At 42.9% G+C, this 18,502-nt stretch overlaps 2 protein-coding genes across 2 annotated transcripts; one reads left to right on the top strand and one right to left on the bottom strand.

The window, feature by feature from the left end:
* Positions 1-13,117: 13,117 nt before the first annotated feature.
* LOC138799992 (uncharacterized) lies at positions 13,118-14,428 on the top strand. The gene is made up of 2 exons (XM_069981799.1): positions 13,118-13,443; positions 13,534-14,428. The coding sequence occupies exons 1-2, from the start codon at positions 13,118-13,120 to the stop codon at positions 14,426-14,428; spliced, it is 1,221 nt and encodes a 406-aa protein (XP_069837900.1).
* Positions 14,429-15,221: 793 nt separating this feature from the next.
* LOC138798460 (uncharacterized) lies at positions 15,222-17,113 on the bottom strand. Its single transcript, XM_069978927.1, has 4 exons — positions 16,864-17,113; positions 16,596-16,749; positions 15,914-16,121; positions 15,222-15,833 (listed from the first exon to the last, which is right to left on the bottom strand). Exons 1-4 carry the CDS (start codon positions 17,033-17,035, stop codon positions 15,411-15,413), a joined length of 957 nt encoding a protein of 318 aa, XP_069835028.1. The 5' UTR covers positions 17,036-17,113; the 3' UTR covers positions 15,222-15,410.
* Between the last annotated feature and the right edge of the window lie 1,389 nt (positions 17,114-18,502).

Below are 18,502 nucleotides of genomic sequence, written 5' to 3'. Positions count from 1 at the left end.
CTGAGCACTGTGCTAGAGATGTACAGTATGTCATGCAACATGTGAACACAGTCTTAAGCTATGTTCACACTACGTAACTCTTGCTTCACTGTGTGCTATGGTAAGCTCTGATGCGGGCGCGCTGATGCGCCGGCATCAGAGCTCTGCTGCCGGAAAGATCCTCCGGTCGGTACTTAAGTATTGGCCGAGATGATCCGGCCAGAGACCGGCCGTTCTGTGACCCGGCCGGGGTCACGGAACGGCCGGTCTCATACGTAGTGTGAATATAGCCTTATAATGATGTCATTGTGATGCTATCCAGATAGGCTTGATAGACAATCCAGCTGTATATGAATGATACCCAGATATATCAGAAAAATGTCAGCGTTAGGCTGGGTTCGCACTAGGTCTTTGCAATCCTTTTTTTAATCTGTTTTTGCAAAAAACGGATGTGTTTCTGTGCATCCATTTTGATCAGTTTTTCCATTGATTGGCTATCTATCTCTCACACTGCAGGAATCCCGACCGGTAAATGACAGGAACTACTCCTATCACTATAGCCCCAATTCCACAGGGAGACTATGAGGAGCAAACGAGCGCTGTCACTTTCATAGTGATTCTCACCCGCTTTTTCTTATGTACAAGCATTTCTGAAAATGTACTATATAAAAGATATTGACTTATCCCCTGCGAATGCATTATTTTGCTAACCTGTTGTCCTTGGTTATGACCCACTAAGGTGGGCTAGGCATGCTCAGTTCTGCTGCAATCTCCAGGAAGTGCTAACAGTTGGTCTTCATTGATTGCGGGAAAGTGTGTGCAATGTTTTATGGCAGTTCAGAGAAGAAACCAGGAAGTGATCAGATCCATGGGGGAGAACAACAGTACAGGGGTATAAATTACTATACCACACACAGCACATTTGGACTTCCTTACATACACACACACAAACACACACTCTCACACACATACGTATATCTATATGGTACACATCAGATTTGACCAACCTTGCTTCATGAGAAACCCCTTTAAGACTTTTTAATATTTTTCTATTCCATCTTTAGGCTCAGTATGTTTGGATTATATGAATTATTACCATAATAGAGAACCTTGCAGACGGTTCCCAGCCCGGGCCACAGCCTTACCCTATGGAATATAAAATGGAAACCTACAGCACCGGCATCTGCAGGGATATGAGGCAATGAAGATCAGGGCTGATAACTCCCGGGCCTCTCTTTGTTTTCTTATAGAGCGAGTTAGAAAGTTGTTTTACTTGTTTGCAGGTATAACTTTAGTATTATATTTCTCTGCAGTGTAGAGGTCCCCCAGCATGTACGCCTCATTGAGAGCATTTACCTGCTAAACCATCTGTGTCATTGTTTACTAAGAATGCAAAGAATCCAAGAGCCGCGCTCATTTTTGCTGGTTTAACCTTCCACGTTATATATGAGAAATGGTATATACCTACAATAGGTATTCATATAGAAAATCATGTATACTGTATGGGGGCTGTAGTGCATGACAAATGGATCAACAGTGACACCTCCTGGTAAGAACTGCCAGAGAACACTAGTAATATACAGGTATCAAGAAGCCCAGGGTCATATCTGAGAAATAAGGCTGTAAAAATATTTAGCCACAGGCTATGTTCCCACACAGTATTTTTGCTCAGGATTTTGCAACCAAAACCGGGAGTGGATTGAATACACAGAAATGCTGTGTTCGCACACTGTTGAAATTAAGTAGATGACCGTCATTTAATGGCAAATATTGTCCGTTATTTTAAAACAACAGCAATTATTTGCCATTTAATGGCGGCCATCTACTAAATTTCAGCAGTGTGAGAACACAGCATTTCTGTGTTTTCAATTCACTCCTGGTTTTGGTTGCAAAATCCTGAGCAAAAATACTTTGTGGGAACATAGCCATAAAAAGAGAAGGAAACAAAACAACCATAATCCATATAAAACTGGCTGGCTAAAACTGGTTAAATACGGCTATATGTGAATATACACTAATAGGCTAGGTTCACACAACATCTTTTTTTTTGGTCGTTCGACAGCCATCTTTGTGGACATCATTTTGAGGTCAAATAGCTTCCGTCATTTTGAAATTACAGACCTTATTTTAAAATAACAGTCGTTATTTGACCTCAAAATGTTAGACGGCCACAAAGACGACCGTCGAACGGCCAAAAAACGACGTTGTGTGGGCCTAGCCACAAGGTCACATTAACTTTTGATTAAAAATTCCTATAATTTTTGGAGCCATAGAGAAGTGAACTTACTTATCAACAAAGAATATAAAACCTGCGAGGGTGACAGTAGCCAAACTGGAATTTTCCACACTGATGATTTAACTAATTAGATATAAATTCTGAATTTCAGGAATTTAATTTATGTAAACTGTATTTTTTCAAAAGGGGAAAATTTAGATTTCCCAAAAAAATGTAATGATAAATAAAGCGGGGGCCTGTCCCATGGGATGGCCATTTATGGGATCAGAAGAGGAAAAATACAACTTCTCATCCTATAAACTGTCAGGCAGATCACAAGGAGGACTAGGATAAACTTTCATGTATGTATAGCTCACTAGCGCCACAGTGTGGCCTCAAAGACAACAATCCCATCCTAAAAATAAACTACAGCAACTGTGTATGATGTAGGATGTGTTATTACAATAGCTGCAATACGTTCTGCCTAGCAGTGCAGGTAACAAAAATAATAGCAGAAGTTAGAAGGAGATGACATTGTGCATAGTAATAACGTACAAGGCAAAAAAAAGTCAATTGGCCATACTCAAAATTGCCAGCGCTGGCCCAAAATACAGTGGGAAAAGTCCAGCATGTAAAAATAAATAAAAAATTATTATAAAATAATGCACACAGGTATTATGTGTTTTGGGAACACTTTCCCTTCCTCAGATACGTGTGTGCATTATCTTATAATAAATTTGACTTCTGACATTAAAATTCTGTAAGGCCGGGTTTACATATGTCCAGCGGTGCGGTTGTGAAGTACACAGCTTGTAGTGGACAGTAAAGATATGGTCACAGTTCCCTTTAGCAATTGGTGTGTGAGCCGTTCTCCAGGAATACAGAACACAGTAAGGGTATGTCAGAGTAAATCAGGTGGAGTTCCGCCTGTCTCAGTGTGTCATAGCCTGTCTATGGGGGAGCTAAGATACTTAGTAAGATATCCCTCAGCCACACGACAATGTAAGAATGGGATATGGGTATCGGGACACTGCACTATGAATCTGATCTTTCAACTATAATGTCTTCCAACTATCCTCTACTTCTTGCTAATCGAATGCACATAAAAGGGTTATACCAAGATTATAACTTATCATCTATCCACTTGATAGACGATCTATCTGACCCCTGCTACTTCCATCAAAAGCAGAGGTCTCTTGTTCCCAGAGTGGAGTAGCAGTTTAATATGCAGGCGACCCCCCCCCCCCCGGATACAAGGGACCCCAGTACTATAATATGTGGATATACCCGTGGTCAGACCCCACAGATCAGATCCTCATCATCTATCCTGTGAATGTGTGGTAACCTTTAACTATGCATTTTCCTACAAACAAAAAAAAAAAAGGAGAATTGACTGAAATGTTCTACAACAAAATTTCCTAAAATTAAAAATAGCCTTCGTCTTCTGTCACTGTTACATGGAGCACACTTGCGCCCCCTCCTGTCAGTGGCCCAGACGTGTATCTTCTGCTTAACCCATCCGCAGATACATTAGGGTTATGCCAGGATAAATTTAGCTGTTGGCCTCTGAGGCATGTGTTCTTGACAAGGTCGGAGCTTACATCACTGGCAAGTTAAAGGGGTTGTCCGGCGAAAAAAATTATTCACAGAATAACACACATTAAAAAGTTATACAACTTTGTAATGTATGTTATGTCTGTGAATGGCCCCCTTCCCCGTGTTTCCCCCCACCCACGCTAGACCCGGAAGTGTGGTGCATTATACTCACCGCATGTCGTGTCGTCCACGGTCTCCGATCGTCAGCAGTGACGTCTTCTTCGTAAGTTCGGCGGATCTTCCCGAGTGCCGGCCGCCCTCTGCAGCGTCATCCGAAGCTCAGCCGCGATTGGCTGAGCATAACTGTGCTCAGCCAATCGCGGCTGAGCAGCTGATGACGTGGCCGCGTCATCAGCCGCTCAGCCGCGATTGGCTGAGCACAGTTATGCTCAGCCAATCGCGGCTGAGCGGCTGATGACGCGGCCACGTCATCAGCTGCTCAGCCGCGATTGGCTGAGCACAGTTATGCTCAGCCAATCGCGGCTGAGCTTCGGATGACGCTGCAGAGGGCGGCCAGCACTCGGGAAGATCCGCTGGCCTCCCGAAGAAGACGTCACTACTGAAGATCGGAGACCGTGGTCGGCACGTGACAGGTAATGTATAGCGCACCACACTTCCGGGTACACGGGTGGGGGTGGTGGGACACGGGGAAGGGGGCCATTCACAGACATAACATACATTACAAAGTTGTATAACTTTGTAATGTGTGTTATTCTGTGAATAATTTTTTTCGCCGGACAACCCCTTTAATCTTTAGCGAGTCATCTCAGGACTCCGAGTAGTGATTCTAGGAGCAGATATTTGTGTGAACTGCCTGTCAGTAATCCCATAAAAACAGCCTACAGTCAGACTAGGATGATTGACAACTGAGAATAATAGAATGTTTTCAAAAATATCATAGGCTTTACCAAGGACGTTTCTAGGTAATTTTGACTACAGGGCGAATCTTGCTACCCCCCCCCCAAAAAAAAAAATAAAAAGTCATTCAGTGACTCACAGGTGACGTCTTCTTTGATCTGAGGCGTCCCTTTCCTCTCCATCTGGCCCGACCACCATGATAATTTGTTGCAGCTACAATTCATCTCTTGTGAATTTACCAAACAAACATCTTAGTTTTTGGGTTTTAGCGTTGATCTGGTCAGAACATCAGGCGGCTGGGCAGGGGAGCGCGCCACTAAGTGATGTCCGGGGGGGTGCCAGAAGCTTTCCCTAGCTGTCAAAATATGACTGCCGCCATGTGTATGAACGTGAGTGAACACTATCCTCAAGTAAGGCTATCCTACATGTGCTGTGACAGCCAAGTGCCCCCCCATAAATACTGCCAACAAGGGTGCCAAGAATACATGAAGATGGCAATCACACTATTCTTGTAATATCACATAAATTTTGACTGAGAAGGCTGAATAATTTTGCCATGGCGAGCCAGATATGTAGTATCACATGGCAATCTGTAATACCTGGATCACACAAATCTACCAGAGAAGGAACCCCCCAGATCAGACAACTCAGACTCCATACCTGACCTCTAATTCAGATCCCAGACCAGATCTCAAATCAGGCCTCGAACCAGACAAGATGTCTAAATCAGACCTTAATCAGAAAGGGGCACTCCTTTTCTTTTAAACCAACTGGTTTCATAAAGTTATATAGATTTGTAATTTACTTCTATTTAAAAAAATCTCCAGTCTTCCAGTACTTATCAGCTGCTGTATGTCCTGCAGGAAGTGGTGTATTCTTTCCAGTCTAACACAGTGCTGTCTGCTGCCACCTCTGTCCATGTCAGGAACGGTCCAGAGCCGTAGTAAATCCCCATAGAAAACTTCTCGTGACATGGACAGAGGTGGCAGCAGAGAGCAACGTGTCAGACTGGAAAGAATACATCACTTCCTACATGGCATACAGCAGCTGATGGGTACTGGAAGACTTAACATTTTTAAATAGAAGTAAATTACACAACTATACAAATTCTGAAATAAGTTGATTTGAAGAAAAAAAAACAAAGATTTTTGCTGGAGTACCCCTTTAATACCTCTAAATACAGACCCCAGACAAGACCTCAAGACACCAATCAAGACCTCTAAATAAAACCGTAGACAAATCTTCCAAAGCAGATCCAGACAAAAACTCCAAATCAGACCCCAATCAAGAGCTCAAATAAGGTCCCAGACCTGACCTCTAAATCAGACCCCAGACCGGACAAAGAACAACTAACCTTTACTTGCTCATGGCCTCTATTGTCTTCAGGCTGCTGCACAAAGGTCTTGACATGAGCAAGCATCAACAGGTGCAAGTGCAACAGCTTATCATGCTGGACAGCGATCCTTGGGCCCCCTGGGCAATGGGTCTTGGCCTAACACTTATAATTACGCCACTGCCCTCATACAGACAAAGGGCTCTATTACACGGGACCATTATCATGCAAAAAATCGTTATGTCGTTTCAATTTAAATGATAATCATTCTGTGTAATTGCAGGCAACGATCGAAAAATCGTTTGTGTGCCGTTAATTTTATTTAGATCTGAACCTAAAATCATCGTTAATAGTTCGCTGTAATGCCACATCTTGTTTGCAATCGTTTATCGTTAGTCGTTAAAAATCACTTTGTGTAATAGGACGAAAACTTTTTACTTTTGCTTATAAAGGTAAGGCGGGGGGGGGGTCCTCAAGCAGAGCAGGCGTATATCTTGACAACACATAAGACAACCCCTCTTTGAATAGTTTCAATCAGATGTATCAGACGTACAGTATATAACTCAGAAGTATATAGAGATGATGCGGTCTTGGTGTGATATCATGAAGCTATGAAGTAAGAGGTATCACAGCACTACGGCAGGTTTTGTTGACGCCTTGCATCAAAGTGAAGACACTGGAAGATGAAATTGGGGGATTGTCAGGGTTCATGACAGTTTTCTTCATGTTTTACATTGCTTGTAAAATGACTGAAAACCTGATTACATAATGGTAGATGAGGCGTCCGTCCTGCAGATCAAGAAATTCATGTCTCTCTTGTCTGGGATTAGAGAAAGTGATGACTTAATCCTCCCGCTAATTCAGACCCGTCCATACCCGTGAGCGACGCCTCGCCTCCCACATAGCTACAGTATAGCGAAGGGGTAATTGGATGTTGGCAGGGAATGGTTTGCTGTGGGGAGGGGCATGTCGAGATGTAGTAATGGGGCAGGGTCTGCATAAATATGTAATGTTGGAGCGTGCAGAGGGGTGAGTACAATTCTTTCTATCTGTGTCCCTGGGTTATATTATGAAAATGATGGAGGGGAAAAACACAATTGTGTAACTTTGTGGTGCATTTGTTTTTCCTCCTTGCTGTAAAAATAATGTAGGGGGCTCGATTCACACGTTGTAACAGTGCGGCTGTATTTGCGGCTGTAATTGTGCAGCGGTATTTTTGGTGGTTCGTGTGTATGCTTGGAAGTATAGGATATACGGCTGCACAGTGCACACTATGTATGAATCTACGGCCCTATCGTAAACGGACCCGTAAAAAATGAACAAGACCATTGTTTGCGGCTGAATATGCGGCCGTGGATTGACAGGCGGTCCGTACGGAGTACTTCAAAAATAGCCGGCAATGATGCCGAATGCCGATGCCTCTAATAGTTAATATATTAAATTAATCAAACACATTTTCTTTGTAATCAAGACACTTTCGTTGATCAATAATTTATTTCTAACGAATCCATCATTTTGCAATTAAATATACTGTAAAAAAAAATAGATATATAAATAAATGTATATTTATCTATATATTTATTTTTTGACAGTATATTGAATTGCACAATGATGGATTCGTTAGAAATAAATTATTGACCAACGAAACTGATTTTATTTCAACGAAAATGTGTTTTTTTAATTAAATATTAATTAGTACAGGAAGCTCTATAAGCCGTTAATTCATATGCCGGCAAAAGAGCATTCTGTACTAATCATCACTTTACTTTAATGAAAACATCAAATGTTTCTTATTATTAGAAGAAACATTTAGAATTATATGTGCGCTCAGCTGATTGGCTGTTCGGCTCAGCGCACATATAATGAGCCGGTCCGCAGCACAGTCACTTCATTGTGCTGCGGACCAGCGAAGAGGACACATCGGGGTGAGTATAGAGCTCTCCCCACCCCCTCCCCGGCACTGCACCCCTCCCAGCAAGGAAGGGGGGGTCACTTAACCCCTTCCTTGCTGGGATGGGTGCAGTCTGACATCAGTCTGGCCCCCAGGGGGTTAAGGGGGATGCAATACATCCTCCCTTAACCCCTTGGGGGTCAGACTGTAAGCAGCGATCTGTAAAGATGCTGCATACTGTAAGGTGCACAACACCGCTCACAATGATGGGTGTTGTGCTCCTGTTTGTGTGTTTTTTGTGTGTTTCTCCCTTTTTGTTTTTCAGATATCGGTATCCTGGGGATTACGTCGGATTCCGTGGACTACGTCGATGACCAGCGTTTTTTTTAATAAAATGGTCAATGAGGGGTGTGGGGGTGTTTTTATTTGAATAAAAAAATTTGTAAACTTGTGTCTTGTCTTTATTTCTTTACTTTATAGACTTAGTAGTGGAAGCCGTCTAATAGACGGAATCCATTACTAAGTTGGGGCCTAGTGTTAGCCGGTATAAAATGGCTAACACTAACCCCCTATTATTACCCCAGTACCCAATGCCACCAGGGGTACTGGGAAGAGCCGGGTGCCAGTGGTCCCGGAGCGTCAAAATTGGCGCTCCTGGACCGGGCGGCAGCAGGCTGGTAAGATTTAGGCTGGGGAGGGCCTAAACCAATGGCTCTTCCCACCCTGGTGTTACCAGGCTGCTGTCGTTTGGTTTTTAACCCGGCTGGTTATAAAAATAGGGGGGACCCTATGCGTTTTTTTTTAATTATTTATTTATTTAAAAAAAAAAACGCATAGGGTCCCCCCTATTTTTATAACCAGCCGGGTTAAAAACCAAACGACAGCAGCCTGGTAACACCAGGGTGGGAAGAGCCATTGGTTTAGGCCCTCCCCAGCCTAAATCTTACCAGCCTGCTGCCGCCCGGTCCAGGAGCGCCAATTTTGACGCTCCGGGACCACTGGCACCCGGCTCTTCCCAGTACCCCTGGTGGCATTGGGTACTGGGGTAATAATAGGGGGTTAGTGTTAGCCATTTTATACCGGCTAACACTAGGCCCCGACTTAGTAATGGATTCCGTCTATTAGACGGCTTCCACTACTAAGTCTATAAAGTAAAGAAATAAAGACAAGACACAAGTTTACAAATTTTTTTATTCAAATAAAAACACCCCCACACCCCTCATTGACCATTTTATTAAAAAAAACATTAAAAAAACGCTGGTCATCGACGTAGTCCACGGAATCCGACGTAATCCCCAGGATACCGATATCTGAAAAACAAAAAGGGAGAAACACACAAAAAACACACAAACAGGAGCACAACACCCATCATTGTGAGCGGTGTTGTGCTCCTTACAGTATGCAGCATCTTTACAGATCGCTGCTTACAGTCTGACCCCCAAGGGGTTAAGGGAGGATGTATTGCATCCCCCTTAACCCCCTGGGGGCCAGACTGATGTCAGACTGCACCCATCCCAGCAAGGAAGGGGTTAAGTGACCCCCCCTTCCTTGCTGGGAGGGGTGCAGTGCCGGGGAGGGGGTGGGGAGAGCTCTATACTCACCCCGATGTGTCCTCTTCGCTGGTCCGCAGCACAATGAAGTCACTGTGCTGCGGACCAGCTAATTATATGTGCGCTCAGCCGAACAGCCAATCAGCTGAGCGCACATATAATTCTAAATGTTTCTTCTAATAATGCTATTGTGATAACATAATTAGAAGAAACATTTGATGTTTTCATTAAAGTAAAGTGATGATTAGTACAGAATGCTCTATTGCCGGCAATATGAATTACCGGCTTATGGAGTTTCCTGTACTAATTAATATTTAATTAAGAAAACAAATTTTCGTTTAAATAAATTCAGTTTCGTTGGTCAATAATTTAATTCTAACGAATCCATCATTGTGCAATTAAATATACTGTCAAAAAATAAATATATATATAAATATACATTTATTTATATATATATTTATTTTAACAGTATATTTAATTGCAAAATGATGGAATCGTTTACATTTAATTATTGAACAATAAAAGGGACTTTATTAGACAGAAAATGTGTTTTATTAATTCAATATATTAACCATGAGAGACATCGGCTATAGTGCAGAGGATCGCAAACCCCGGTAATAGCGATTCATGTAAACTGTGTTCCCTGCTTTCCCAGATGCATCCAGAGGTGTTTCCATCACTTTCTTAACATTTTATTTGTTATTTTTAGTTGAACCAGATTTCCAAGTAAATGACCGTATGTTTTGAGCCGCATGTCTATTTTTTCCCACGGCCGGAGTTTCACCCGCACATTTACAGCCGCATAAAAAATACAGCCGCACAGTTACAGCGTGTGAATCCAGCCTAAGGGTGCGTTCACACCTACAGGATCTGCAGCAGATTTGATGGTGCAGATTTGATGCTGTGTTCAGTTATTTAAATGAAATCTGCTGCAGATCTGCTGCGGATCCGCAGCAGAAAATCAGCTGCAGATCCTGTAGGTGTGAACGCACCATTAAAAGGGGTATTCCACTCAAACGTAACTTTTCATATGTTGCTGCCCATGGTGAGACTAACAATTCCTTCCATACTTATTATATATTATCTATTCAGTCTTCTTCCCCCAGTTCTGAGCTGCTGCTTTCTGCTAAAGATACAATACTGTGAGCGAGCTTCTCTCGGTCCCTCCCCCCTCCTCTTTTATAATACAGCTGATGTAAACAAGTCCCTGGCAGGCTGTAACTGCAACATTATAGCATCTTTGTAATGCTGGGAGGGTTTATCACAGTGAGTTCATCAGCAACTTGACCTCAGAAGAAACAATAATGCAAATAAAGCCTGCCAGGGACTTGTTTACATCAGCCGTCTCAGAAGGGGGGTAGGGACAGAGTGAAAAGCTCACACACAGTTTTTTGTGTCTTCAGCAGGAAACAGCAGCTCAGAACTGGGGGAAGGAGACTGAATAGATAATAACAAGTATATAATGAATTGTTAGTGTCACCATGGGCAGCAACATATCAAAAGTTATGTTTAAGTGGCATACTCCTTCAACATACTATTTTGTTTTGTTTTACTACTTAACTTCTTTTTATCTGCACTGTTTTGTGGTAAATGGGACTTTTTGACAGCTTATTATGCCATTCGTTTTTTCTGGGATGGCAGATGACCAAAAAATTTTATTTACATTTTTATTTTATTTCTGCACCTGGTTATAACAAACCTGTCTAAATTTGTTACGCCTCTTAGTAAAGCCAGAAGAGGAAAAGGGGGTGGGGCTTTATTTAAGATTGGTGCACGAGTGTGGCAGTCTTGATAAATCTCCTACGATAAGTATAGCAGTGGCTGGAAGCAAAGAGTTAAGACGGCCGTGGTTTTACAAAAATATACAGTACGTTGTGTGAACATAGCCTGATACTGTACTGTATTGCAACTTTATTTTACAGTTACGTTATCCTTATATCCTCATAAATCCTCATGCTCCAGCCGACATGATAACATTGCACATTGTTCTATGGAATTTAGGCTTCTGGTATTCCATTGATGACATACATTAATAAGGGTATACATATATACAATCACACACCTGGAGAAAATCCCAGTAAAATTGTGAAACGACAGGAAGAAGAAAAGAGTGGCTAGTGAGTGGGTGCCTAGACTCAGTCAGCAGCCGTACAATTTCCTCAATGTGGCGGTTCTTTGGTTTTGTGACAGTGATGGCATTACAGTACTGCACCCTGCGGGCAACTTATTCCAGCTGCCGACAGAAGGTGTCAGGGGAAATGATACCCCATTTATCTTAAGCTGCCTTTTTGGTTGGGTATGCCTCATTTCCCATGCATATCAGGACTTGTAAGAGTGCATTCATACTTATTCTACTGTGGCTCTCATCTTTATCTAGTTTGTCCTCATGAGCCCAGCATGACTGCTACCCACAATAAAGGGCAAGGGGTAAAGCATTTCAGGTATGTTACAGGTAGCTGTATGTATCTTGGACTTAAATGGGCAGCTCTAGGCAGTTCTTAAAGGGGTTGTCCAGAAAATCTTTTTCTTTCAAATCAACTGATATCATAAAGTTATATAGATTTGTAATTTACTTCTATTAAAAAATCTCAAGTCTTCCCATACTTATCAGCTGCTTTATGTCATGCAAGAAATGTTTTATTTTCATTCTGACACAGTGCTCTCTGCTGACATCTCTGGCCGAGACAGGAACTGTCCAGAGCAGAAGAGGTTTTCTATGGGGATTCATATAAAACCGAGACAGAGTTCCTGTCTCGGCCAGAGATGACAGCAGAGTGCACTGTGCCAGACTGAAAATAAAACATTTCCAGCATGACATACAGCAGCTGATAAATATGGGAAGACTGGAGATTTTTTAATAGAAGCAAATTACAGATCTATATAACTTTCTGATATCAGTTGATTTGAAAGAAAAAGATTTTCGCTGGACAACCCCTTTAAAGGGACATCCCAATCCACAGCAGATGCCATAAGTGTTTGATAGATGTAGACCAATATATTGAGATTATATTGAGGGCTTCCCGGCCTGCTTGAGGAACAGATGGGCGATCAGGCTGTTTTTTACAGTTTGAATAATTCTATTGACTTTAATGGGAGATGCAAAAACAATGTAGCACCACAAGCTATTTCTGTACCTCCCATTAAATCTGCAGCTGTCAATTGCCATCAGTGGCCAACAGTGGATATAGCTCTGGTAGTTTAGCCCCGCTATGCGGTTACATGCAAGGTGCGATGCCTGGCCCCCATATGGCTCTGCTAATGGAAAAACAAAAACATTATGGACCTTAGCAGACGGGGAGAAAAAAGGCAAAGTGAAACAATGAAAATTGCAGCTGCAGGAAGGATTAAAGAAAGAGTAAGGCCCTATGCACACGTTCAGTATTTTTTTCTGGTCCTGAAACAACCCGTGAGAAATTGCGGATTGGACATCCGTATTCCATCCGTATTTCATCCGTATTCCATCCGTATTTCCGTAAATCCGTTTTTGCTGCTGACTGCTTTATGCAAGTGATTAAAGTTGAGTAGTTAAAAAAAAAAAAAAAAAAAAAAAAGTTGCCAAACCCCGAAAATAAGTCACATGATCGCTTGTTAGCCATTTTACTTTGCCATTTCTGGTTTGCTTTGCTGTGAGACAGTTCTGTTATTTACCTCTGCTTGTCTAGCTTTGGTTTTTGACTTTACTTATCACCGTGAAGATGACCGATCAAGTAGCTGATGAAGCACTCCTGACCTGGCTTGTTTCCCGGCGCTTTGGAGAGCAGGACACGCTTAAAGAAGAGCCGAGGAGCAAGCGTCGGAGATACTGGGTACACCCCATTGTCTCTGCGCGCCCGGAAAGGGGACAGTTTCATCAGCTGTACACCGACCTGCGAAGGTATCCTGACAAGTTCCAGAACTATTGCCGGATGACCATTGCGACCTTTGATCGCCTCCTTGCTGACCTGCGTCCAGGACTGCTATACCGGGATACAGTAATGCGAGAGGCAATTTCCCCAGAAGAAAGACTCCTTGTGACCCTCAGGTGCTTTATTTTAATGTTGTGTATTAAAATGCTACTATTGTTTCTTGGAAATTTTTAAATACTAATAATCTTTACTGTCTTTTATTGCAGATTTCTTGCCACTGGTAACTCATTTGCATGCCTGCATTATGAGTTTGCGTTGGGGATTTCCACAATATCCTCTATTGTTGGATTGACCTGCTCAGCCATCTGGGAGCGTCTGAGGGCCCAAGTAATGCCACCCCCCCAGCCTGAAGATTGGATCCGCATCGCTGGGGGCTTTGAAGCAACAGCGCAGTTTCCAAACTGCATCGGTGCCCTGGATGGAAAGCATATTCGTGTGAAGAAGCCATCTAATTCTGGGTCCCTGTATTTCAATTACAAACATTATTTCTCGATGGTCCTGTTAGCATTAGCTGACAGTGACTATCGATTTGTGGTTGTGGATATAGGGGCCTATGGAAGCGCAGCGGATGCTGGTGTTTTTAGGGCTTCCAGAATTGGAGAGATGCTGAAGTCCAACCACCTGGGCATCCCTGAATCAAGGCCTCTACCTGGATCATCTGGACCTCCAGCTCCATTTGTGATTGTGGCTGATGAAGGGTTTGGCTTACAGACCCACCTCTTGCGTCCTTTTCCAAGGCGAGGCTTGGATGACCGGAGGCGCATTTTCAATTATCGTCTCACTCGTGCGAGGCGGTATGTGGAGTGCGCCTTTGGAATTCTGAGCTCCAAGTGGCGGGTAATGCAGTCTGCCCTTCAGTTAACTCCTGACAAGGTTAAGAAGGTGATACAGGCTTGTGTTATCCTTCACAACTACGTCAGGATTCATGATGCCACAGTCATCACGGAGGAACAGATGTCAGCCATGCAGTCTGCCCCCATCCCGTTGGAAGGGAACCTGCAAGGAAGGCCTGGATCGTCAGGATTGGCTGTCCGGGACTTCTACGCAGACTACTTTCTATCACCAGCAGGAGCAGTACCATGGCAGAGGGATATCTGTTAAGAGACTTTGATTCTGGACTGGTGCTTCAAGTTCTATTAGTTAGTTTAGTTTTGGTTCCTGTGTTAGTTAGTTAGGGACTCGCAGTAGATGAGGCCCCTTGACGTGGGCTGCGAGCTTCCGATATTTGTGCCCACATTCTCATTTTGGTTTTCAAAATGAGTAATGTAGGCACAATTATCAACTAAGACCTCATCATCTGAGGACATATCTCAAAGTCCACGGGCCACCCTGAACTGTTTTGGAAAAGGAAAGGCTGATGTAGCACTATTGAGCCATTCAAATAACAAATGTTGTATGTGGTGTGAAATAAACGGACAAACCATGATCGCAAACTGTTTTTTTTAAATACTCCAGTAGAAAATCACACATTTTCTTTACATCACAAATGCTTACATCAAATACAAACTCCAAACTTTGTGAAAGCTATGGTAAATAAAAACTTCAAAAAAATACTGAGAAAATGGAGGGGTAGATGCCTGCTCCACCTGTCGTGTTGACATTTTCACCAGCATGCCTAATCCAGGCTGGTTGGTGGGGTATACCACTCGTGGGTGCAATATGTAACGGTGTACTATGGCTTTTGTAGATTCACTACAAAATAAACTTTTCTAAAACTTTGTAATGTGTGTTATATTAGTGATATAATAGGGTTCCCCTCAACCCTATGGCAGACCCAAAAGTGTCATGCACTATACTCACGAGAATCGTGTCAAACCCCTGGGCAACATCTGGTGATAATGAAGATGGTGCCCAGGGGTTTGCACGAATCAGGTGAGTGAAGTGTATCACACTGTCTGGTCTGGCCTGGGGGGGGGGGGGAACATTCACTAAAATAAAACACATTTTAAACTTCAAATGTGTTGAGTGAAAAAATTATAAACAACACACTACCCCTTTAAGACAACAGTTGAACAAACTCACAGATTCAACACCAATTATTAACTGAAAATCCACTCTTTAAAAAACTAATGTGAACTAACATTTACACTTCAAACAGATCCTGAGAGTAGGGAGTGGAAGACGCGTGCTCTGCCGGTTGTGGTGTATTTTGAGGGCTTCGGCATGCCCAATCCTGGCTGTTAGGAGGGGTATACCACTCATGGGAGTGTTGGGAAGTTGGACGAGGCGGGTATCGCTGTATGGGAGGGTGGTGATTGGGGGAAGGAGTGTATAAGGTTTGGGTAGGAGTGGCGATGGTTGGGGTGTCCCCATACTTAAACATATCAGCAATTTTGGAGAGTTTGTCTGGGTCAAAATGTTTGCTAAAAGTCTCAACCACAGCCAACAGAGTCCCATAGCATCTCTGGCGTTTCTCTTCAGGTACACTGTCCAGTGCAACTGCCAGGCTGTTGCAGAACAGCTGGTTTGGCTTCTGCTCTCCACGTTTCTTCAGTATTGCGAGGACCTATAAAAAGAAAAAATATGAAGTCTCTATGTACATGTCTCTATGACCTGTTGACAGTGCTTAGAAGAGCCTTACCTCACCTCACTGTCAATTTGTGATTTGGTTGACACCACATTACGGTTTTCTCTCCTACGACGTTGGCAAATTTGCACTGATTCAGCCGGAGATGTGTCCAGGTTTTCAGCAGCCTCCATGGATTCCTCCTCCCTTGAATCCGGAACTTCTTTCTCCTGATTTCCTTGGGAGCTACCAGAAGCCTCATCTTCTGCTACCAGATTATCAGATGTTCTACAAAGATGTAATAAAAATTTTATAATAAAAAATGGACATTCTAGCCATGGTGGGGGTTGTAGTTTCACAGGAGGGGCACTTTAGGTATGGTGGGGGTTGTAGTTTCACAGGAGGGACACTTTAGGTATGGTGGGGGTTGTAGTTTCACAGGAGGGGCACTTTAGGTATGGTGGGGGTTGTAGTTTCACAGGAGGGACACTTTAGGTATGGTGGGGGTTGTAGTTTCACAGGAGGGGCACTTTAGGTATGGTGGGGGTTGTAGTTTCTCAGGAGGGACACTTTAGGTATGGTGGGGGTTGTAGTTTCACAGGAGGGACACTTTAGGTATGGTGGGGGTTGTAGTTTCACAGGAGGGGCACTTTAGGTATGGTGGGGGTTGTAGTTTCACAGGAGGGGCACTTTAGGTATGGTGGGGGTTGTAGTTTCACAGGAGGGACACTTTAGGCATTATTAATGGTAAAACAAACTTACGGGCCAACGTCCAGGACTTGTTTCAGGAACATTAATTGTTCTGTGTACACATATGTTCTCTTGGGCATACGTCCATCTCCACTGCGGCTTCTCATCTGCATCTCCCTCTTGAACTGATCCCTGCATGTCTGCCACCTTGATTTCAGTCTTTCCACTGATAAAACACAGTACACTTATGAAATACCAATAAATTGTGCACTACATGACTTAACAACAAAACATACATACATACATTTATACATACATTTATACATACATACATACATACCCAATTCCTGTTTCTCTTTCTTGGACCCTGATGCCCATTGCTGGCCATAAATTTCATGGGCAATCTCAGACCATCCCTTGTCCCTTCTTGTTCGGTTCACATAAAATGCATCTCTTTTGTTCCACAAGTAGGGGCGTTCTTCTATGAGGTGAATGAGCTTCTCCACATCCATTTTTAATCTTCTCTTTCACTTTCTCTGTCTGTTTCTGGGTCCCACCACATGTGCTGCTGCTTTCACTTTCAATTCCCACCGGCATGTGATTCTGCACTTCCTTCTGCACTTCCTTCTTCCTGTCAGCGGTTGCTTAGGAGACAGAACCATGTGACCCATGAGTCATCCGTATTTTTTCACGGGAATACGGAAATACGGATGCCAAACATGGTTCAATCCGTAAACAATCCGTACGCAATTGATTTCAATGAGAGGATCCGTAAAAAAATCAGGGTCCGCACATGGTCCGCACTAGGACATGTCCTTTTTTTTTTACGGATTGATTTTCATCCATTTCTGCTACTGATCGTGTGAATAGCCCAATAGACTTCAATGTGCACTAACTCGGATACGGAAATACGGATCCGTAAATTACGGAACGTGTGCATAGGGCCTAAAAACATACAACAGGTTATAGGAATAACAAAGGACCGTCTCAGATAAAACCATTCTGATATTCTGATCAAATATTATGGAGGTATAACTCATGGTGATGATAATGTGGTGCACGTGTTGTTCTGACCGAATTTGGAACTCCCAACATCAAGCTCTAAAACAGTTTAAATCTTTGCGCTACTGTACTGACATAACCGCGCACCTGTGTCAGTACAGTAGCGCACAGATTTAATCAGTTTCAGAGCTCCCGGCATCATTATGAATGATGATAATGTCGAGAGTTTTTAAGTCTGTTCTGTAGCACAACATCTGTCATTGTGGACCATGCATAGATGTGTGAATGACCCCTAATTGCTAATAGTGCCTCCTAAAATTCTTGTATTGTTCGGTGTCAAACGTATATACAGTGCTGCAATTATTCAGTCTGTGTCCAAATAACAATTATGTTTTTATTGTTGAAAGCAATGTGCAGTCATTTGTTTGCTGCCAAACACTTAGTTCAGAATCAAATGTTTAAACATCACAGTTATACTTTAGCCTGTGTCCAAGTGACAATTTCAATCCTTGTTGGATCAAATTTAAATTGTGGCAAAAATAGACAGCTTTTTAAACAGAAAAGGCCAATGCCTTGTTTTTAGCTATAAAAAAGAAAAGAAACAGCGCACGGCGCACATAGTGTGATACTGCAGAGCTGGACTTGTGCGTATCTATGAATAGGTGTTGCTCACCTTGGGGGGTCGCGCTACGAGCCCGATACCGCCTGATGCTTTGTAAAAGTTAGTTTTTTCGGCTCGCTGCCCGTCCGAGGACCTGAAGAAATCGGTCAGGAAATCAAAGAGAAGATTCACTCATCAGAGGCAGGATGTGTGGAATACTCGGACGCCAGGCGCAGAGCGGCTTATTCACGGGGTTCACGATGAAGGATAGGAGTCGTAGTACAAGATTCTCCCACTTCTTTATTGTAATGACGTAAAAAACACAGTAATACAATTGTCTGATGAAGAGGGTTGCACCTCGAAACGTATTACTGAC

This window comes from Dendropsophus ebraccatus, chromosome 8, assembly GCF_027789765.1.
Source record: "Dendropsophus ebraccatus isolate aDenEbr1 chromosome 8, aDenEbr1.pat, whole genome shotgun sequence".
Classification (NCBI taxonomy): Eukaryota; Metazoa; Chordata; class Amphibia; order Anura; family Hylidae; genus Dendropsophus; species Dendropsophus ebraccatus.
This window is presented reverse-complemented; position numbering and strand designations above follow the sequence as displayed.